The following is a 23,058-nucleotide window of genomic DNA, read 5'->3' on the forward strand; positions in this document are numbered from 1 at the left end:
CATGAAAGATGATACAGCCTTCATTAAAACACGCAGGTTGCTGGAGGCTGTTCAAACTTCCCTACAAATCTCAGGAGGAAACGGCCCAAACCACAGCTTGCTCCCAGCGTTTACATTCCAGCACTGTTAGCATCTGAACAACTGATTTTGTCGGGGTTTCCAGTTTAGCTCCTCCTTTTGGCTTTTATGTGAACTTTATATGATCTATTTTTAAATTATTTCAACAATATCTGAACCACCAGATATGAAAAGAAAAATCTCCATCTCTCTCCTTCCTTGGGGTTTTCAAACATGCAAGGGCAAGGTCGTCACATTCAGTGACAGAAGTGAATGCTGCCTGGGGCCTTGCTGAATGCCAGAAGCAGAGTGGGGTTGGCTGACTCCCTGGTTGGGAAGCTGAGCCCAAGGGACTCTGGTCGTTTTCATAGTAATAACGACATTAATCTGAGGAAGGCAGAATGGTTGGAAAGTGCTTACTCTTAATCATTATTACCTTAGCACAAGAGTCAAACCACTTTGGCCCAGACAGCTAGTTCCTAAAATTGATTTTTAAATTTTATTATTAAAGTTACATTTGAATTATTTTTTAAGATAAAATGGCTAGCAGTAATAACAAACAGCAACAACAACCCTGCAGAATTAAGTTTGTGAAATACTTACACGTAAATTTTATGACCCAACATTATAGTCTGGATCCAGCATAGTGATTCTTGCCTGGGTTCTTTCGTCTTCAGAGTGTTCACTTACGGGATCAAAGACTCATAGATATCCCTCAAAAAGCCTCAATACAAGTTAATTTAACATAAAATTAAAGATAAATTTTACATCAGAAAGCGATTTGGAGATGTTGAGTTTCATCCCGTGGAAGCCAGCAGTGATCCTTGTTTGGACTACAGAAAGACTTGGGAATTTCTATTTTATTCCACATTGCTAAAGACTAATATCTTCTGTTTCAATTTGAAAGAGTTTTGCAACTGTTGTTGTTCTCTCCTCCATTAAGGTGTCTAGAAATTCATATGTAAATTTCCTGATACGTGATAAGTTATATATGATGCTACAAGTCTTTCTACTCTGAGAAGTTAGTACTGGGAGTAACATTGTGTTCACGTGCTCATGCCTGAAAGATGAGTGGATATTCATAAGCCAATAAATCATTAGTTAAGACAGTAGAGTGGAAAGAAGAGTGTGGCATGGCTCTTCTTTAGTTGCTGGTAAATAAATGTTAAAGAAGACAGGCACATGCGTGCGCGCGCACACACACACACACACACACACACAGGAAGCTTCATCCATGAAAGAATATACAGGCTTCATTAAAACACGCATCCAGAATCCCAGCTCAAACGAATATATCGTTTCTAAAAGGGAGCAAATACTGTCTTGTCACAATGGGTTCCACACTGGCAGTCCACAAGAGGTCCAGAGGCTGCATAGCAGCCTTGAAAGAAAAAATATGTAAAGCACCTTGTGTACATGCATTCCACGTATCTAAAATGTGATATTATGACACATGACTGAAAACCACTGTGTTCTTATTAAGCATGATGTTCTTCGAGGTTGCTCAGTACCATGATAACTGCGCTGTCAGTGTTCTCAGCTGCCTGTCGTTTGCCAGAGGCCAGTGCATTTCAGTCAATCTACTTTCATGTCTTTTGCATGTTATTTTTTGTTATACTTTCAATTTTTAATGTTCGAGTAGCATGTACTTTTACATTGAAGTTTAAAGATGAGAAGAAACTAATATCTAAATATAATCAGAATAACTTTACAAATATCAAAGTAAATAAGTAGCATTATTCTTACAAAGTAGAATGAACTCCCTTTAGAGAAGGTAAAGAACTTTTTTTATAGCTTTTTTTCTTTTATAAATTTATTTTATTTATTTATTTTTGGCTGCGTTGGGTCCTTGTTGCCGCGCGCGGGCTTTCTCTAGTTGCGGATAGCGGGGGCTACTCTTCATTGCAGTGTGCAGGCTTCTCATTGCGGTGGCTTCTCTTGTTGTGGAGCACGGGCTCTAGGCGCGCGGGCTTCAGTAGTTGTGTTACACGTGTTCAGTAGTTGTGGCTCGCGGGCTCTAGAGCGCAGGCTCAGTAGTTATGGTGCACGGGCTTAGTTGCTCCGCGGCATGTGGGATCTTCCCAGACCAGGGCTCAAACCCCATGTCTCCTGCATTGGCAGGCGGATTCTTAACCACTGCGCCACCAGGGAAGCCCCAAGAACTGTCTTTATATGAAGATAAGAAGCTACCTTTATAAAATGACACTGTTGGACATAATGTTAGTGGTGCTTACTGCCCTGTGCCTGCTGGCAGATCGCTCTCCCAGCCCGTCTTCACACAGACTCCACGGCTGCAGAAGACCGGGAAGGCAGGCATGCCCCAAGTCGTGGAGTCACGTATTAAAGGGCGGGTACTTTTTTCAAATGCAGATCTCTGGCCCCACTTCCAGAGATCCTGCCTGATTCATTAGCTCCCCAGCTTGCTCTGCTGATTATCCATATTTGGGAACCACCAGCATAAAGAATTGTTATTCATTCTGCCATCTCTTGGAATATCCTTACATTAAGTTAACTCACGAGAAAATTGCATACCTGACCCGTACAACTTCACATTACACTTGCACTAAGAACGCTTGTGTTTAACTCTGATTTAATGTCTTGCCCTAAGCTGTTAATTAATGGTTAAATTAAGAAAGAACACTATGAAGAAAGTTCTTTCTTGTGTAGAACATTAACTGGAGACCTTATTGCATGATTCAATCTCTTACACGTAGAAAGATTCGCTAGCTGGTTTCCTAGAGTCGGTTGCTATAAGCAGTCTAACGCATAATGTTTCTTTTAGCTTTAACTACTAAGATACTACTTAGGGTAGATATTCTAATATAACGATTTCTTTTCCCTGACCTTCTTAGTGATTTCCAGTTCTTTACATTTGCCTTAGCATTTCTATTATATATGTACCTTTAATCATCTGTTTCCTCAACACTTTTTTGTATAAATAGACCATTGCCATAAATAACCTTAATGAAAAAGGTTTCTTCTGCATCTTCCAAGAAGATTCGGGGTGATTATAATTCGTTGTATAAGAGCAGACACTGCTGTAGTACAATTCGATACTTTCTCCCTCGTAGCAACTTTATCAGGTTTGGATGAAGGAAAAAAAATTCCAAATAAGATAAAAGTGTGTGTGTGTGTGTGTAAATGTCTGATGTGTGTAAATGTCTGATGTGTGTAAATGTCTGATGTGTGTATGATAGCTTAGCTGCCTGTGACCGTCACATCATCTCATCATCTTTTCAGGTCCCGTGTGGCTAAGACTTAAATTTGTATAACATATACAGGGTACTAAAATTCTTGCCTGAAGTCATTATTAGGTAAGAGCTAACATTTTTGAGAATTTGCAGGGTAATATCTAAATACTGAAGAGACCACATCATTCATTCACTTATTCTTTCAGTCAACAAAGATTGATTAAATGCCTGTGTTTTGTTAAGACAATGTGAGGACTACTGTCCCTGCTTCTAAGTTGCTCATAGTGTAAAAGAGATGTAACTCTGTAATACCATGTGTGATGTTCATTGCTTATGTTCCCAAAAATAAAGGGGGTGGGGGAGGAGAGCAAAGAGTAACTTTGGGAAGTCCGGGACCGCAGCAGGTCAGCCGAGGAGCTCAGGGTGTTCTGCACGAGAGGCCGGAGCTGAGAGTCTCATTCTCTGTGGAGGGGAGGAGAAACTGAGAGAGCATCAGAGTGCAATGTTTCTTATTTGTGTCCAAGTGGAGACACTTTAGAACTGGACTCCCCCATTTGAATTATAGCTCTACTTTCTATCAGCTAGATGCCAAGTAAAATCTATATATAATTAGTTGTAATAAACTTTTTGAAGCAAAGGAAGAGAGTAGACAAAAACTAACATAAAACATGTGCTAATTTGTCACAAAGATAAAGAGGGACTGTTTGGTAACTTCTGATGCATACTTTCTCAAAATCCCTTGAACTATCCAACTAAAGGTTTCCATTCCCTATTTTCTGTTGTACATGCTTCCATGTCCACAGCCTCTTGTACTCCTAGTGTCTTTTTTTCCATATAGTCTTCCAAAATCTGCATCTCTTTCAAAATCTGACACTCATAACTCAACTATATGTGAATTTCTGGCATTGTCTTTTAAGTTGGCCTCAGAACAGTTTTCTGAGTTAGCTCTTACTTCCCCCATAAAACTAGATAAATAGAGTTTGGCAAAATGTTGGAGGGAAATGGCCTTCAGTGGTTATGCTTCAAATATATCATTAGGTGGGGGGAATTTATGTTTCAGTTGTCTTAATATACGCTTAAATTTGGATTCAAGACGATGCATCACAACATTCCTTCCACAAAAATGTACGGAGCATCTATAGAGTGAAAGGTACCAGACCCTGGGCAGGGGCCTTGGAGAAATACATTGTAGAAAAATCAAGGTCCTTCCTTTTTCATGGAGCCTGTGATCCATGGAAGACAGTAGAATACCTAAAGTTGTAACACAGTGTCATTAATTCTAGAAAAGTCTTATTTACAAAGCAGAGTAGGGACATAGAGGTAGAGGCAACCAGCTCTGCTGAGGGGGATAATAACACATCTCTCAGAGGAAAGGACATCGGAGCTGAATTTCAAACAATGGGTTCTCCAGGCCAGCCTTTCTCAACCTGTTTCCACCATAATAAGAATGACATGTCATTCGTCTAACCCTACATGTTGCACTTATGTGGGCACAATCAGATTTTGGTAAAAACATAAATTTTGTAGGGATTATAAAGCATATAATGCCATAGGAGCTCTTTCTTTTATTGCTACTCATAAAAGATTTTATAAGGATGTGATTAATGAAGTAATAAATCTGAAATTAATAGCCATTATATAAGGAAAAAAGATAAATAGGGCTTCTTTATTTTTTTCAATATTGTACTTTTTTTTTCCTTCAGAGTTTTACTCCATAGGTAATATTAACTAGGCAATCATGTATGTGTAATTATGATTAACACCATGTCCTGGGTCATTGAATTCTCTCAACAATATTTTGTAGTTACTGTTTTTCCTGCATCATATAATTAGGTAGCTGAGGCTTAGAGAAGTTAAATATTTTGCCCAGTGTCACTTAGCTGATAAAATGGCTGTGATTCTAACCCATGCAGTTAGGAACTAGGACCCATGCTTTTAACTACTGTGGTATAAAGTTACAGTGCATCTGTGAGTACAGAAGATCTAGATGATAGAAGAATTTTTTATTTTTTATTTTTTTGCGGTACGCGGGCCTCTCACTGTTGTGGCCTCTCCCGTTGCGAAGCACAGGCTCTGGACGCTCAGGCTCAGCGGCTGTGGCTCACGGGCCCAGCTGCTCCGTGGGATGTGGGATCTTCCCGGACTGGGACACGAACCCGTGTCCCCTGCATTGGCAGGCGGACTCTCAACCACTGCGCCACCAGGGAAGCCCGACAGAAGAATTTTTGACAATGAATTCTTTAGGGGAATTGGGCAGGCGAGGCATGAAAAGTCAGGGAAAAGATAGACTTTTAAGAAAAGTTTTATACCTTTTCTGCTACTTGGATTAAAATTAAAAGTACTTTTATAAAAGTGATAGAAATGAAAAAAATTTAGTCATAGAATTGCAAAATATTTAACATGTTATTATCAATATTACTGGAAATTTTACTTGGATTTGGTCATTGGAACTACTGTCTTTGTTGGCCAAAGTGTTGAAAACACCTTTTCCTAGGTGGTGTGTATACACATGGAGGGTCACTGTCCGTGCTCTTCATTCAGCCTTGCCTTCCTTCTTATTAATGCTGTTATGTATCAGTAATTTGCGGTAAAAGACTTGGGCAACAATAAAGTCACGGCTCACTACTGGCCACACAGCAAAGACAAGATGGGGCATGGGTTACACACCCTCCCCAGGGTGTCAGCTGGGACCCACTCCACAAAGCATATCACAGTGTCACTCGGTGAGACACATTAAGACAGGGCTAGCCTTGAATTCTCTTCATTTGTTTTTTAAGGAACTTATTCACAAACCCAAGTACCTTATTATTAGTAGCAAATGACTTCACATCTTGCAGCTGACCCAGGCACACAAGTGTGCAAACAACAGCTCCAGGCCAAGGAAAAGGAGAGATGGATTCCAGGCAGAGGGAACAAATACGGAGGTGTGTAAAGCACGTGGTGTGTTCCAGGAAAGCAAGAAGGTTGTGTGGCTGCAACTTCCAGTGCAGGGGATGGTCAGGGGCGAGATTAGACTGGAAAGACAGATTCAGACTGAACTCCAAAGGGCCTCAAAACTGTTGCTTACAGGCTGTGTGAACTCGCCAGATTGGATGAGCCTCCGTTTTCCTATCCTTAACATGCAGACAATACTACCTTTGTCACCAGGTTGTGAGGATTACATAAGAAATGTGCGCGAAGGGTCTGGTGCAGAGCTGCACACAGCGAAGGAACGTTGGTAGCAACACATCTCACTGTTTCCCGGCCTTCCTGCTCCCACCCAAATAAAGGAATGTGGACTTTATCCTGTAATGGAAAGGCTTCAGGAGTCTTGAGGAGAAAAGTCACCTATGTGATCAGAACAGTTGCCTTGAAATTATTTCAAGGCAACAGTGTGCCTGGATGGTTTGGAGAGAGGCAAGATGGGAGAGGAGCAATATACTGAATCATTTAATTTCAGTAAATTTTTCTTGTACGTTACTTCTTAGCTCCCTAAATAAGATTTTAAATATTTTTAATGCTGATTTGACTTTCATGGAGCCTCCCTGGGCTTTTTGTTGCTTCCCAGGGACTACAGATAGTGTGATGTTGATCCCGCATTTTTTCCTTTTGTCATCTTGCCTGATAGCTGATTCCTTGTGTCTGCTGTTGCCACACCACCGCTGCATTCTTGTGCATTCTTCCTTGAAGTACCCCTTCAGGTTTAATCTGTTTACTAATGATTTCAAAGAAGAGCTTGTATTACATCATGATCCTGGGAATCCTATCATCAGGGGATTTACCTGGTCCTGAAAGACTACTGTTGGCTAAATGAGAAAGTATTTTTACCTGGACACATCATTTTAATAGGTGTTTAAAGCATCATGGTATAGAGACCTACATTTATACATTGACTCTTTGGGGAATTTCCTGGTGGTCCAGTGGTTAGGACCTGGTGCTTTCACTGCTGTGGGCCCGGGTGCGATCCCTGATCAGGGAACTAAGATCCTGCAAGCCGCACAGTGTGGCCCCCCCAAAAAAAAATTGGCCCCTTCGTTTATAACTTGTGTGACTTTAGGCATATCACTTAGCCTCCCTGAGCCTCAGTTTTCCAATCTATAGAAGACACAAGGTTACTGTGAGTATTAATGAGATGTATACAGTGCTTGGCTCATAGAAAGTACTTATATTTTACTTTCCTGAGTCCCTTAAAATAAAACTTCCCGCCCAAGACTCTTTTTTTTTCCCCCCCAGGCAGCTGACTGTCCCGGGAAGCTGTTCATCTTCCATTCCTCCTTGCCAACTGCGGAAGCACCAGGGAAGCTCAAAAACAGAGATGACAAAAAACTGATTAATACGGACAAAGAGAAGGTATTTGTAAACAGTTGCCCTTTGAAGTCCATATGTCAGTTCTTAAGATGGAATAAAGGGAGAGGGAGTGTGTGCTTTGTATAGGAAAGGGGGAGAAGCTACATGTAATGTATAAATCCAGGACATTGTATTTTGTAGGAAAATTTTGAATTGTAAATAATTTAGGAAATTGTATATTCCTAGAAAAACTGATGTCTGAAATAAGATAAGGTCTCAAACTTTTTTCATGTATAATCTGTGTAAGAGACGGAGTAATAAGACTATTAGGGGAATGGAAGAAATGGGGGGAAATGCAGAAAGAAGATAAAGGTAGAGGGCGAATGTAGTGGACGGTCCCGTATGACAGCACTCCCGAGGCATGAAGCAGACGTGCCTGGGGCTCAAAATATGCTTTGCTCAGACCCTCTCTGGCAGTGTAGCCGTGGGGACAAGTCGGGGGAAAGGATAAACCGTGAGGTAAGCATCCAGCCGCGGCCACGTGACACCAAGCAAGTTGCCTCATCTCGGTCTGTCAAAGGGAGGACTAAACATCAGCTTCCTTAGAGCTGTCGGAGGATCAGATAACATTGCGCACATACGTGTATTAAACACGGCACACGCCTGGCGCACAGGGTGCTCGACACATGGCCTCTGCACTGATGATTATCACGGCTCACTTCTTCTTCTGCATTTAACTGGGAAAAAAAATTCATTTAAAAAACTTCAGTGAGGGGCTTCCCTGGTGGCGCAGTGGTTGAGAGTCCGCCTGCCGATGCAGGGGACACGGGTTCGTGCCCCGGTCCGGGGAGATCCCACATGCCGCGGAGCGGCTGGGCCCGTGAGCCATGGCCACTGAGCCTGCGCGTCCGGAGCCTGTGCTCCGCAACGCAAGAGGCCACAACAGTGAGAGGCCCGTGTACCGCAAAAAAAAAAAAAAGAAAAAAAAAAAACTTCAGTGAGAATTCAATAGAAATTAAAAACAGAAACCAGAAACATTACGTGGTTTTCTTTTTCCCCTTTGTGTATCTTTTTCTTCAGATCCTCTTCCAGCCCCAGACAAATGTCTACGACCCTCTAGCCAAGGACTGCGTGGCTCATGGCTGCTGCGTGACGCTCTTCCTCTTCCCCAGTCAGTACGTGGACGTGGCCTCCTTGGGTCTCGTGCCTCAGCTCACGGGAGGAACCCTCTACAAGTACAACAATTTCCAGGTAAAGGCCAGCAATTTGTTTGCCTCGGTTTTCCACTGCTGGTTTACTTTTGGTGCTTAGATCTGTGAGAAAGCTGTGCCCCCTTGTGGGCAGCCGACACATGTAAATTCTAGGTCCGATGGAAAAGGATGGACAGATGGTTAGGAATTGCTTGCCTGCTCCCTAAGGTATGGCCACAGATTGACTCATTCAGCCTCCGAGTTGAATGTCAATGTTAAGCTTCCATGTTGGGGGGAAATATATTTAATATAAAATCTTGGTATTTTATATTAAATATATTTAAGGTATTGTTTTTAAAAGTGACTATATATTTGTTTTAAAGTGTTATGATATGGGGGCGGGTCAGTTCATGATACTCCTCCCGCCCCCTCCAAGCCTGAACTGAGAGACAGAGTCAAGAGACGATCAGAACGCCAGCCCTGGAACGGACCTAGGTCTGTGGGCAAGTGGGGTTCCTAGCGCTTTCCCCTCAGTGAGACAAACTTTACACCGAGGCGGCACAGACAAAAGCGTCTCCTGCGGACTCCTGCCTCCTGCTGCTGTACTGAGGGCCAGGAAGCGTGTGCTTCCTGCAGGCAGGCTGCTTCCCCAGAAAGAAGATGTGGAAGAGGCCGAGCTACGCCTGCCCAGTTCCTTTTCCCAAGCTTAGAAATTGGATAAGTCACCTGTCCTCCCCTGAGGAGAAGAGGTTGGGGGGCACCTCTAAGTTATGTGCCTCCAGAGGGAAACATGGAGGGGGAACGAGTGTTCCCCCAACATAAATGACAGTGTTCATCATCTAGTTGTATTTTGATGAAAGCAGTTATTTTTCATTGCCTAGCTACATATTTACATTAGGAACTAGATGAGGGATTTGATAAGACCAAAGAGTATAAATGAAATGACACTGAAAAAGCTTTCAGAACCCTTTCTGAGATTTCTGGATAAAGTAGGTTTTAATCAAGATTTGTTTAAAAAAGAATTGTTATTTTAAGTATTTTGCCGCCACCTGGTGGGCATGATCATACTTTATTTTTTAGGTGCACTTGGACAGCCAACAATTTTTGAATGACCTCAGAAATGATATTGAGAAGAAAATAGGATTTGATGCTATTATGAGGGTTCGTACCAGCACAGGTACTTCTCGTTTTTATTATTTTTCAGGTCTCTGTTGTGTAATTGTTTCCTCTTCAAACTCATTAACAGGCCAACAAAGAAAGTAACAGTAAAATAAGGAGAAGCAAAATTTCCCTCTTCCCTCATCCTTAGGTTTCAGAGCCACTGACTTCTTTGGTGGCATCTATATGAACAACACCACCGATGTAGAGATGGCAGCCATTGACTGTGACAAGGCAGTGACTGTGGAGTTCAAGCATGATGACAAACTCAGTGAAGACAGTGGAGCCTTAATCCAGGTGATCTAAAATGTCTTCCCATCTTTTGCTTTGTAGTTTGTTACTGACAGTGATCAGTGGGGGAGACTCCAGGGCCATCAACTGTGTTAGTCTCTCCATAAAGAAATTGAACTCCATTTCTCCAAAGGCAAAAGTGACTAGAGCACTCTGTGGTGTATTCTCCATACTGATTCATATATGCTATTTATGTGAAGTAACCATTATGTATGTCTTTGCATGAGAGCCCCGCAGACTTGAGGTCAGAATGACAGGCATCAGTACCCACTCACTCACTGGTTTGCTGCATTCCTGAATGCCGTGTGCGGGACACCATTGCTGAGACGTGTTATCATAACAGAAGCAAAGTAACGATGGGATTTGGCTTTGTAGCAAATAAGATTAACTAGAAGCCATGGAGACTTTGAATTAAAACAGGAGAAATTCTAATGGTCATAGTTTTCAGACACGAGCATCAACCTCAAAGAAAGGAGAGAGACTGGCATCAAGTTGAGGAAAAACTCTGTTTATTTTAAAATCACACCTATTTGGGGAAATGGTTACTTGTTTGCATTTTTGAAATGTATGCATATATTATTAGTATAAAACCTAAGTACCTCACCAAAGCTAGTTGTCCATTTTTAATCGAAGTGAGCCTTGAGGAGGACTATGAGAACATGAAGGTATTATTTCTGGACCTGGATCCCTGGTAATAAAATTTGAGCTACGAAATGTAGACTAGTTGTGGAAATGCACACAGTTATTTGCATGTGAACAGCCCCATTAAGTTTAAACCAGTGAAATGCTACATGAGAACCCAGTGTATGACTGGTCATTATTCCTCCCTTATGTGTTGTTGTTCAGTCTTTAGCAATAATAGAAAAAATCCTGTAGGAAAGTTTAGAGGTCTTTTGGCCGTACACACTGTTCTGTAAATGTAAATAAGGTCAGGCTAGCTTGGGTGAATATGTTAACCAGAAAAACATGTGCCCTCCATGTTGCCTCTGCAGTGTGCCGTGCTTTACACGACTGTCAGCGGGCAGAGAAGACTTCGGATTCACAATCTGGGCTTGAACTGCAGCTCCCAGCTGGCTGATCTCTATAAGAGCTGCGAGACTGATGCCCTTATCAACTTCTTTGCCAAGTCAGGTAACACTTTGCTAATTCTGGGGTGCAGTATATACCTTGCTGGTAATGCAGGCAGGCCTCGTTGGTTAATCGAGTTAGTAGCTGACAGGTCCTGCGGTAGTGCAGACTTTCGGTGGGTAAATTCAGAATTTGTAAAAGCTAAGGGTGAAGGAGAATAATCAGCATTTCTAACTCTAGACTAATAGGGACAGCAGTGAGTCAGGCCGTGCTATCCAGTTTTGTTTAAAGTTTCTTTCCCAGGGGGACTGAGTTGAAATTGAGGAAGGTGATAACTTAGACTCATTATGGTATGAGTGTGCCCTCTGGGACATGAGGATAATAGAAGATGGTCCCTCATGTGAGACTGAATTTGCTTATCCATGCCAAGATAATTAGGAAGTGGTAGGGGCCTGAGGTGGAGTTTTCTGGCTGCTTCTCCCCTCCCTGCTCCAAACCCCAATTGAAATGCTACACTAAGGTTTAGAAGAAAGAGCAATCCAGCCCATAAGAATTCAGAACATCAGAAGATAGTAAACTGGTCTTTCTTTTCTGTGTGTGTGCAGAGTTCTGTTTCTAATATTCTGAGGAAAATTCTGGACCAATTACCTGCCTATTGTTGTAGGTAGGCTATTGTTCTTCATTTGCTAAATTATAATTAGTCAAGTGGAGAGCATTAACACATGGCGTGAACATTTTTAAATGCTGTTATCCCTTGCTGAGTGGTCTGAAGAGCAATTTTTTTTATTATTATTTGAAGGGATCAATTTCTGAGCTAAACCTTTGATGCCCTTTTCACTGTTTTGTGCAAGTAGCTTTTAAAGCAGTTCTACACCAGCCCTTGAAGGTCATCAGGGAAATTCTGGTTAATCAGACCGCCCACGTGTTGGCCTGTTACCGGAAGAATTGTGCTAGTCCGTCTGCAGCCAGCCAGGTAAGTTACCTGCTGTCCTCAGGTGCTGAAGTGTTATAAACACCTACTTGTTCATTCAGCGTTCTGCTAGTAAAGGCTTATGATGTTCCAGGCACTTAGATGCTGTATAGTAAACCATACAACGAAAGATTGACAATGCCATTTTTGGGGGGCTATGGTTTATTTATAGCAACATTAAAATGCTTAGTGGCTTTACAAGATGCATGAACCCAAAAACGTGTTGAGGGTCACTACATTATTTATAAACAAAAGCATGTTATATGTAAGAAATGTCAATATAAATGGGGTTATCTTTTGCATGGATGAAGATGGATATAGAGTTATGAAATGGCGGTGCTTAAATACTTTTTGGACATTTATTAACAATCAAAGTTGACATGAACTAATGGCAGTAATGATTCATTTATATATATATATATATATTTTTTTTTTTTTTTTTTTTTTTTTTTGCGGTACGCGGGCCTCTCACTGTTGTGGCCTCTCCCGTTGTGGAGCACAGGCTCCGACGCGCAGGCTCAGCGGCCATGGCTCACGGGCCCAGCCGCTCCGCGGCATGTGGGATCTTCCCAGACCGGGGCACGAACCCATGTCCCCTGCATCGGCAGGCGGACTCTCAACCACTGCGCCACCAGGGAAGCCCCTCTTTTATAAACAAATAAAATTTATAAATTTTGGAGTTCTTTATATTTAAAAGTTAATAATAGGTATGAAGAGTTTTGAAAAAATTGTCTCTCTCATCTAGTAATTTGAAATTTTAGAAGATCCTTTAAACCTCTCTCTTGTGAAAACAAAACACACAAAAAAGCAAAAAGAAAAGGTAGAACCTCTTGTCCACATTTATTTTTGCATCTGTTTTCTTTTTCATATTCTTCCCCATCAAAGCTAGATGCCATTTTTCATAGTTATGTATTGAATATCTGAGTATAGAATTTGGATTAAAGAGAAGGCAGTAAGCAACAGATGGGAAAACTTTCTGGTTAATTCCTTGTGGACCAGTGACATCTGAAACCCCACCCAAAGCAACCCTTCAGCAGCAGCGATAGTGCAGATACATCTGGGGGCCAAATTCATAATCTGGGTAAAGAAGGAAATTAAAACAAACATAGTAATTAGCTTGGACTTCTCACAAAAATTCCTTTCTGTGCTGTCCGGAGAGATTAGAGTAGCCATCCATTCTTTCATCTCCTGTTGATAATCACAAAAGCAGCTCTTAAATCTGTGTAAGTCAGTTCTCTTTATTATTCAGAGGACTTGCCACTCCAGTAAATTCCAGTATCAGTCCTGTTTCAGAGCACACGTGTTTACTTTATACAAAGCCCCCCAGGTGCACCTGGATATAGTCCAACCAAGACCACTTTACTCCCCAGTTTTACTACTTGTTTTGGAGCTCTGGAAACATGGAGTGTTTCCATACTCTGTCTCTGGAGTGTCTCATACTTCGGAAGGATTGTTGAAGAAGAACAGGTACAGTTAGTGTCCTCTCAGGAAGTTTATTTGCTAATGTTAAAACAACTGGATTCAGAGACCTTAAGTCAAAGATCTGTTGCCTATTAAGGGAAGAAATGAAACTGGTCGGTTGCTGCTGGTTTAAAGTTAAAAGATTTGACTCTACTACTAGATCATCTGTTTGCAGTTGAATTGTTTCTGGAGTAACAACATTATGATGACAATTTTTTTTCTGAAAAAATGGATAAAGATTATTCCTGTTCTTTTGGAGATTTTTCTTTCTCCATTAGCACATTTCAAGTGTACCTTTAACCTAGGATTATCCATCATGGAGTGGGGAAAATGTAGAGATTATAAAACTGTTAATAACAATAATATATTAAAATATACCATTATTTAAAAACAGAATGGCTGGACTTCAGGTTCTCCTCAGAGAATGTAACTTCAAATTTGGTGGTTTTCCATAGTTCACTTGCAAGAAATAATTTCCATGGAGAAATTCGTAAAGGAATTCCACTGTTTTACTATAGAGCCCAGTTTCCTTGATCAAAGCAAGACTGTTAAGGACCTATATACCTGGATTATATGATACTGGACCTCAGGAGATATGCTTTTACTGAATTGCCAGGGCCAGGACTAGGCTGATGCAGAAGAGGTGCTTAAGGTGTAAAATTTAAGGAGACACCCACCTTGGGCTGGGGGGGGGGGGGGCGGTCACAGGATAGATGCTGGGTTAAGACATATAATTAAAAACAACATTAAAACAAATTTTTAAGTTTACATAAGCAATGTAGATTCTTTTTCATTAAATCTAACAACTTACTGTTCTGAACTTAAATATATTACATCATATGGGAGTACACTGACTTTAAAAGGCAAGTCACATGAACTTAACTGCAAAGTAATCGTTTTTTTCATTACCACATCTGTTACTTCAAAACCCAAAGTGGAGAATTCTTCAAATTCAATTAAACTGTGGATTCATGAATTCCCACTCCTTCCTCACTCACACTTTTTCTCCCTGAGAATAATTTCATTATTTATGGAGAGGATCAAGGAGGTGGGGAAAGGTTTTAATTGCCTATCTGTTGCCACATTTTCTTCCCCACCTCAAAAACACTAAGACTGTCTCTCTGTTTTCTTTCACTCTAACTCCATTTTTCTTCTTTATAATAAAATTTCCTTCTTACCTCCTCTGTTCTCTTCCCCCTGCCCTCTATAATCCAGTCTCCTCTAATCAGATTTTTTAGTCCTGATAGTGTCATCATGGGCCTCTTTGTGGTTTTCAGGACAACAAATTTCTAAACTGTCTTAATATGACCTGATTAATGAGCAGCAACCAGTGAACTGCAAGACGATATTAAAAAACTGTACATATATGCTTCTCTATGGGAATCTAAGAACATTCTTAATCCATAACATCTAAGATGCCTAACTGGTAATTAGCCCCAAAATAGTATTGGAGCCACGTGGCTCTGGAATATGACCATGATCTGTGTCCTATACCTTTGGATAATATTTTTTTTTCTTTTTTTTTTTTAATCCTAATTTTCCTTGGCTGAAAACATATTCCAGTACCATAGTTGTCAAATAAAAATACTTTACGCTAAACAAGTGAAAGAAGTCAGAGAAAGACAAATACCATATGGATCTCATTTGTATGTAGAATCTAAAAAACAAACAGAAACCAAGCTCATAGATACTGAGATCAGAATGGTGATTGCCAGAGGCCTGGGGGGTGGGGGGTGGGCAAAATGGTTGAAGCGGCTCAAAAGGTACAGACTTCCAGTTATAACATAAATAAGTCCTGGGGAAGTAATGTACAGCATGGGGACTGTAGATAATAACACTGAACTGCATATTTGATAGTTGCTAAGAGAGCAGGTGTCAACAGTTCTCATTACAAGAAAAGATTCTGTAATTTTGTACGGTGATGATATTAACTAGATTTATTGTGGTCACTATTTCACAGTATATACAAACATGAATTATCACGATATATACCTGAAACTAATATAATGTTGAACAGTGATTATTCCTCAACCTAAAAAAAGAAAAAAAATTTATGCTAGAGAGCAGATTACAAGAAGAGCTTTTCCTCATATGAGGAAACATAAATTTATTTAACTGTCTTTGGTTCTTTGAAAGGAGATAAAAGTTGAGAGGGAAAACTAACTACAAAGTAGGATTGTTCTGAAATATGTTTTCCTGAACCAGTGAAGTAAGTTCTGTTTACACATTCCTTAATAGATCATGAGAAGAGACCTGTGATAAAGGGATTTAAGTTGAGGAATAAATCCTTACAGAGCCCTGAGGAAAATTTCCTTTTTGGTATGGATTCTGAAAAGTATATATTCTTTTTCATCATTAAGATAGAAAGCTAAAAAGAAATCATGAATTTATAGACCAGATATTTCTATTTGCAGATTATCATTATCTCCTATATATACTTTTTTTTTTTGGATATTTCGTTGTCCATTGACCTACTGTTAAATGGAAGGAAGTGACACTCAGATCATTCGATCTTGATTCTTAGCCATATTTATAAAATTGAGTTGGGAAGAAGGTTAAACACACAGGCAAATTACTTGTAATTTTACAAATTACAAATTATTTGTAGTTTTTTTACCCATCAGGTTGTGTTTCTAGAACTGTTTAATTGTGTTATTATTTGGAGCGTCACTTTATGGTATGTACTTTGAGGCGGTTAGAATGAAGTCAGAATGAGGTCACATGAGCCAAAGAGAGGATGGAGAGGAAGGTACAGGTGGATTATAAATGTAGAATAGAAAGAATTCATGTACTAATTGAAGGTAAAGAAAAAGTGAAATTAGGGTTCATCTGGTAGTTCTAGTATCTAAAATAGGAACCATAACAGGAAGAACATGTTTGTACGTTTGTGGAATTGTAGGAGTTTGAGTTTTCGTTAGCATACAGTAGTTACGCAGCTAATAAATTCATGAAGCACTTCCTGTTTTATTTTCTACATATGGTATTGCAATTTCCTTATTATGGTTTATCTTTTATATGTATATCATCCCCAGTAGACATTAGACATCTTGCATGTGGACTATGCCTCATTCCTCTGTAGATCCTTGATACTTTGATAGAACCTGTGACGTGGTGGCACTCATTCAATGTCTGATGAGTCTATGACTAACAGATGCATGAAGAGCAGAGAGGAAGAGATATCTCGTGGACAGTTGGAAATGCTGTTCTTGAACTCAAGAGGTAGAAGCTGGTGATACAGATTAGGAAATAACTTGTTTATTTCATTTTATTTAATAAACATGTATATGATACTATCTGTTCGGCACTATTGTAAGTGCTTCACAAATTAGAAATAATTTAATCCTCGTAACAACCCCATGATCATGAAGTAGAGGGGCTATTATTCCTTTTTTAGAAGAGAAAACCGGGGGAAAGAGAGGGTAAGGAATTTGCTCAGTGTCACACAGCAGATGAGAGGCAGCGCTGGGACGGCACTGCCGGCCGTGAGTTGTGCTGATAAGCACTACACCAAGCTGCTAGAGCACTAGAGAAAATAAAACCACCTGCCGCGCTCTCAGTATCTACTCTGTGCCAGTGTCTGTGCTCTAGGTGCTTTACGTGGGTTACCATTTAATCCTCTCCACAATCTCAACAGCAAACCTTTCTATTTTACAGGTAAAGTGCTGCAGGTGTTGATTTTCGGTAAAGACCAAGCATCTGAAACTAATGTCTCTCTCTTCCAGCTTATTTTACCAGATTCCATGAAAGTACTGCCAGTGTACATGAACTGTTTGTTAAAAAACTGTGTGCTGCTCAGCAGACCAGAGATCTCAACGGATGAGCGGGCCTACCAGAGGCAGCTGGTCATGACCATGGGTGTGGCCGACTCTCAGCTTTTCTTCTACCCACAGCTTCGGCCAATAGTAAGCACACTGCGCTGGTGCATTTCCTAAGGAGTCTGGAAGGGAATCATATTTTGCCTTTTCCCATATGTTATGTCTGAAATATTTCGTTCTTAACAAGAAACTTACGAGTCACGTATGGCTTCACAACGCGTAGTGTGGGCCTGAGAGCCGGGGCTCTGGGCGAGCTGCGCATGCGCTTCAACCTGTGCTCAGGGTCCGTGTGGGTGGTGGGCGGACCTGAGGAGTTCTTCACGGAATCCTTCCGATGACTGCTTTTCCTTCCTCATTCCCAAATTGGTAATCTTCAGTTGAACAGGCAGGTTGAAAAGTGAGTCGACAAGTTGTTGAAGAAATCCAGCCTTACGGCATGAAAGGCAACTGATACGTGTGTATACGGGATTTCACGTGCACACGTTATCTGTTTTTTGACAGTATATGAATGTCTAAGTCACCACATTTAATCAGAATGGCTATGATTAGTCTTAAGCAAATGCTATCAGGGGTTTACAAATCAACATATATTTGAGGCTACCTACACTGTACACGGAAGGAACTGTCCTTGTCCTCAGAGAGTTTACTTGGCAATGTATTCTACTTATTTAAAGGTAATCCTTGATGTCGTGAATGCCCTTGTACTCTCTGACTAGACTCCTTCCCCTGAGACCTAACAAGTTATAATTGAGGGATAAAAGGGGGGAAGGCTGATGGCTTATTTCTATCTCCTGTATCCAAACTCGTACCCAGGCCCTCAGTGCAACTGGAGAGTTAAATTAAGTTGGAAATAAAAAGCTATTGATCCTTTCAATCAATATGAATGTTAGATGTAAATTGTTAACAATTGATTTTCATATAAAATTGGATTATCAGCTATGTGCCAGAGAAACTAGAACTCTTAGGGACATGAACATCACCACTCCACTAAAATCACCTTGCTAAATCCAGTGGGCAGTGCTTCTCTTTTCTGACTTGTCCACAGCATCTGACACAGTTTTCTCCCTCTGGAAACACCCTCTTTACTTGGTTTGTCCCAGTTTCTCTCCTGCTTCCTTTGCTAGTTTACCCTGTTTTCCCTGTTCAAGTACCCCAGAGCTCAGTCCAGGGAAGCTTCTCCTGTCTATCTACACTTAATCCCTTGGGGGGGTCTTACCTATGCTCTCAGCAACATTTCTATACTGATGGTTCCCAAGTTCCTATCTCCAGCAGTACCGCTGCCCTGAACCGTGGGCGTGTCTGTGCCTGTAGCCTCCCGAGCATCTCTCCGTGAGCGTGTTAACGGGCATCTTAAACTGAGTCCTGACTGGGCCTCCCAGGCCTGCTTCTCCTGCAGTCTTCCCCATCTCCATTTATCACCCCTCCCTCCTTCCAGTTCTTCAGGACCAGCGTCCTGCAGTCACCCATGGCTGCTTTCTTCCTCATCCACCCCATCTCATCCATCAGCAAACATGTCAGCTCTCCTTTCCAAGATTATCCAGAGGCTGACCACTTTTCACCCCCATATGTCACCACCCAGACTCAAGCATAATCACCTCTCCTGTGGACCACGGCAATCCCTCCTAACAAGTCTCCTTGCTTGCCCCTCCAGTCTGTTTTTGGCACAGAAGTTAGAGTGATCCTGTTAAAATAATTGTCAGTTCACGTCCCTCCGCTACTCAGAACACTCCAGGATTTCGCATTTCAGTAAAAGCCAAAGTTCTTACTGCCCTGGCCCAGTGCTGCCTGTGCTACTCTGCCCTCCCTTCTGTCTGACTCATCTTATTACTCTCCCCTTTCTCACTCCACTCCAGCCACACTGGCCTCCTTGCTTGAACATCCCAGATAAGCTCTTGCCTCAGGACCTCTGCACCAGCTGTTCCCTCCATCTGAATGCTCTTCCCCAGATATCCCCATGGCCCTCCACTCATGCCCTCAGGTCTTTACTCAAAAGTTATCTTTTCAACAAGCCTTCCTGGGCTCCCCTATTTAAAACTGTAACACTGCCACCGTGGACGTGCCCTATCCCACTTTCCTGCTTCTTTTCTTCATAACTCTTAACACCACCTAAATTTCTATATATTTAACTTAGATTATTTGTTGTCTCTTCTTCCCTCCAGAAAATGGTTAGCTGTACAAGGCAGGGATTATTGTCTAATGACTAGTAGGATAGTAGTAGATAGGACTAGTAGAGAGTAGGAACTCATTAAATATGTACTGGAAGGAAGGGAAGAAAGGAGGGAGGGAGGGAGGGGAAAAGAGAGGAAGGAAGGAAGGGAAGAAAGAGGGAGTTTCTAACTCTCTTGCCTTTGCCTGCATAGCACACATTAGATGTCAAGAGTACAACATTACCTGCTGCTATTCGTTGCTCTGAGAGCCGTCTTTCAGAAGAAGGAATATTCCTATTGGCTAATGGTGTGAACATGTTCTTATGGTTGGGAGTAAGTAGCCCACCAGAACTCATCCAAGGAATATTTAACGTGCCATCTTTTGCACATGTCAACACAGATATAGTAAGTATATTTTTTCTTTGTTTTGTAGTAATATACAAATCCTTAGTTGCTTTCTTTTTAGAGGCAGTTGGCACTTTGAGACATACATATGAAGTATACTTATGTGTTTTTTTTAAATAAAAAGATCTTAATAGTCTTAATGTCAAAGAATACACAGAGGGAGTGGAATGTGAATATAAGTAATGAATTTCCTGCTTTTTTTTTTTTTTAACAACTCCTATGAAAAATATTGGCCATGATCTTTCCCTGAGACTTGTGACTTTGTGGTAAAATGTTCTAATTCACTTTTTCAATGGCTAACTCAAAGATGATCTATTAGCTCTTGGTGTCTTCTTGCTTAGAAGTAAGCATTAGCATTTTACTGTCTTAATGGAGGAAATCTAAGTCCAGATCTTTCACATCGCCCAGGGGCCACATGCAGCTGGGTGTTATCTTTTGTTCACCATGAACCAGATTTCAGGAAAATCTAAGAGGCCACATTCCCTTTGAGAAATCACATTTGGTGGTTTATTTTAATGTTGAAACAGTGGTATTTGGATAGCATTTTCCAAATGGGGTAATGCCTCAGGGTCCTGCAACTGATCCGCTGAAGGAATAAAGTGTGTCCTTTTCTCACACAACATAGCCTTGAAATATCCATCTTGCAAAGGGATTAAAGACATCCTTTGTAAAAAAACATAACACCCTTTGTGTCATTTCAGTGATATACATGTGTCAAGTTCCAGGGAAGGATTTTTATTTTCAAAAGAGAGTTCATTGGTGGAAATGCATGCTGATACATATGAATAATTTTTAGTACATTTTTTCATATTTTTGGTTTTTAGGTAAATGAACTAAGCCAAGAGTTCAGTATATGGTTTAGAAAGATGTTTTTTAACTTTAACATTCTAGTAATCTCATTCTGCTTCTATCTAAATGTCAGAAATTGTACTGAAACTTAAACTTGAATTTCTTAAATTTAGACATCATTGCCTGAGCTGGGAAACCCATACTCACAAACACTCAGAATGATAATGGGTATTATCCAACAAAAGCGGCCATATTCAATGAAGGTAAGAATGAGATTTTATTTTTTCCCTTTTTCAAGTCTTTTTAAAAAAATTTCCTTACAAACTTTTAAAATGCATGTCCTGTATTTTTATAACATGATTTTTTGATAGAAAACTCACATTAACCTCTAAGTATATCTACCTACTTGTCAATCACAAACATATAAAAATAAACAGCTATCACTATGGGTTAACCATGGGTCATCTTACTAAGTATTAACTTAGAAACAATTGATAATATTAACAGGCTTTGAAATGATTTTTCCATCAGTGCTTAAAATTACTTAGAACATTTGTTATATTTGGATTTTATAATTTTTGATTTATTATCTCTGAAAAGTTTTGCTATTCTAGTCCGTCTAAGGACTCCTTTTTGAGTTTGAGGAGGAGTTTAAAATGTCTGTATCTCAGGAAAATTATGCCTTGTCGCTAAATCCCATGTACTCGCCTCTGTCTTCCTTCTCAAGCTCAATATTAGAATCTCCTGGAGTTTGGAATGTACAGATGACAGTGGTCTATTACTGTACTACTTCCTGCAGAGGTACAGGACACTCACCTGAAGGCAGGCCTATATAGGAGCCAGGATATTATGGGGCTATTTTTCCCCTGAAACATAAATGTGATATCAGTTTACGTCAACATTCTTTACCATTGATACTCACGCATGCAAACATCAACTTTGGGTAGAACTTAGGAAATTTGAACTAATATAGAGCTTTATAATCTCTATAATCTCTGGAAAGGACAACCTTTCCAGAACTGTTTTTACATCACTACTTGGGTTCAGTTTTAGGACAGGACCTAGAGATGGCAGAGAAGGTTCAAAATAAACATGTTCTTCACTCTCTGAACACCCTGGAGACATGTAATGAAATCTTAGGGTCTTATGAAACACAAATTGAAGACCGCTGGTACTCAGAATGCACAGCAAGGATGATCCACCTTTGTCCCAGCAGCAGCAACTGCATCTCCACAGTTGACCCCATTTGCAGAGAAGAGGCCAAACTAAACATGGGGATCATCCTTGTGCTCAGCAGCCCCTCCTTCCAGGGGGAAAAAAAACCCTTTCCTCTCCTCTGCTTTCTCCCACCTGCTCCAGTAACTCCTTATCAAGGTCATGTCAGCTTTGGTTACTAAAATATCTGGGGTAAGCTCTAAATATGATATGTAAATAAAATATAAGCAATTGTGTAATAAAATAATTTTAGCTTGAATGCTTAATCAGATTTTTTTATGTACCAGTGGCAAACTTACCTGTTGTTTGTAAAATCCTTGACATTTTCAGGGTATCATCTGAAAATCCCCTTGAGGAGAAGACCACTAGCATGTCAAGACAGCATATCCCACACTTCTATAAATGCAATTCCCTGAGACCTTCCACCAACAAGTGCTGGGTGGTCCAACTTTGTAGAGACTCAAATGGTAGAGCAGGATATTAATTACTTTACCTTATAGTTGAGTTTCCCCCAAGGCCGAAATTCATTCCCCATTCTATTTCCCACTTCACATGATGGCCAGATGCATTCATCAGAGAAGGTTTTACAGTGAGTACCACATGAAAACCAAAATGTTGAGGTTTTGGACCCACAATGAGGCTGGACCCACACTGCTGTTGCCGGTAATGGACAATGGCAGAGGTCTTAGTGTTACCTGGTGAAAGGTGGAGAAAACACCACAAGAAAAGAGAAAACTGCCTTGGTTTCAGGCTCACCAGGATGCACATCTTAAACTCCTTTGGAGATGTTTCCATGAAGGGGTTCGTTTCTTTCCCCATGTCAGAGTGGAATATGACTATCCACACAGCTGTTCCAGTGTCAGCTCCCAGGGCTTGGCACTAACAGGCCAAGACATCACACGTGTCCATATCCACATAGAATTAGCTGGCTTGTAATGGTAGCAGCAGTTGTTATTATTATTAGTTCAGGGTTGGTTCAGAGTTTATCAGCCTAAGGCCCTGGCCAAAATAACACAAAGGAAAAAAAGCAAGCCA

The 23,058-nt window shown here is 40.7% G+C and overlaps 1 protein-coding gene across 4 annotated transcripts in view; it reads left to right on the forward strand.

Annotated features, from left to right (window-relative positions):
• Positions 1 to 23,058, forward strand: part of SEC24D (SEC24 homolog D, COPII coat complex component) — a 111,930-nt gene that overhangs the window by 86,850 nt on the left and 2,022 nt on the right. For all 4 annotated transcript variants that reach the window (XM_019927865.3, XM_019927867.3, XM_019927868.3 and 1 more), the window contains 9 exons: positions 7,461 to 7,577; positions 8,595 to 8,765; positions 9,785 to 9,881; positions 10,014 to 10,159; positions 11,146 to 11,284; positions 12,076 to 12,194; positions 17,375 to 17,554; positions 19,828 to 20,019; positions 20,982 to 21,071. In XM_019927865.3, coding sequence (XP_019783424.2) covers positions 7,461 to 7,577; positions 8,595 to 8,765; positions 9,785 to 9,881; positions 10,014 to 10,159; positions 11,146 to 11,284; positions 12,076 to 12,194; positions 17,375 to 17,554; positions 19,828 to 20,019; positions 20,982 to 21,071 — 1,251 coding nt within the window. The remainder of the gene's footprint in view (positions 1 to 7,460; positions 7,578 to 8,594; positions 8,766 to 9,784; positions 9,882 to 10,013; positions 10,160 to 11,145; positions 11,285 to 12,075; positions 12,195 to 17,374; positions 17,555 to 19,827; positions 20,020 to 20,981; positions 21,072 to 23,058) is intronic.

The sequence above is a fragment of the Tursiops truncatus genome, chromosome 5, assembly GCF_011762595.2.
Source record: "Tursiops truncatus isolate mTurTru1 chromosome 5, mTurTru1.mat.Y, whole genome shotgun sequence".
Lineage (NCBI taxonomy): Eukaryota > Metazoa > Chordata > Mammalia > Artiodactyla > Delphinidae > Tursiops > Tursiops truncatus.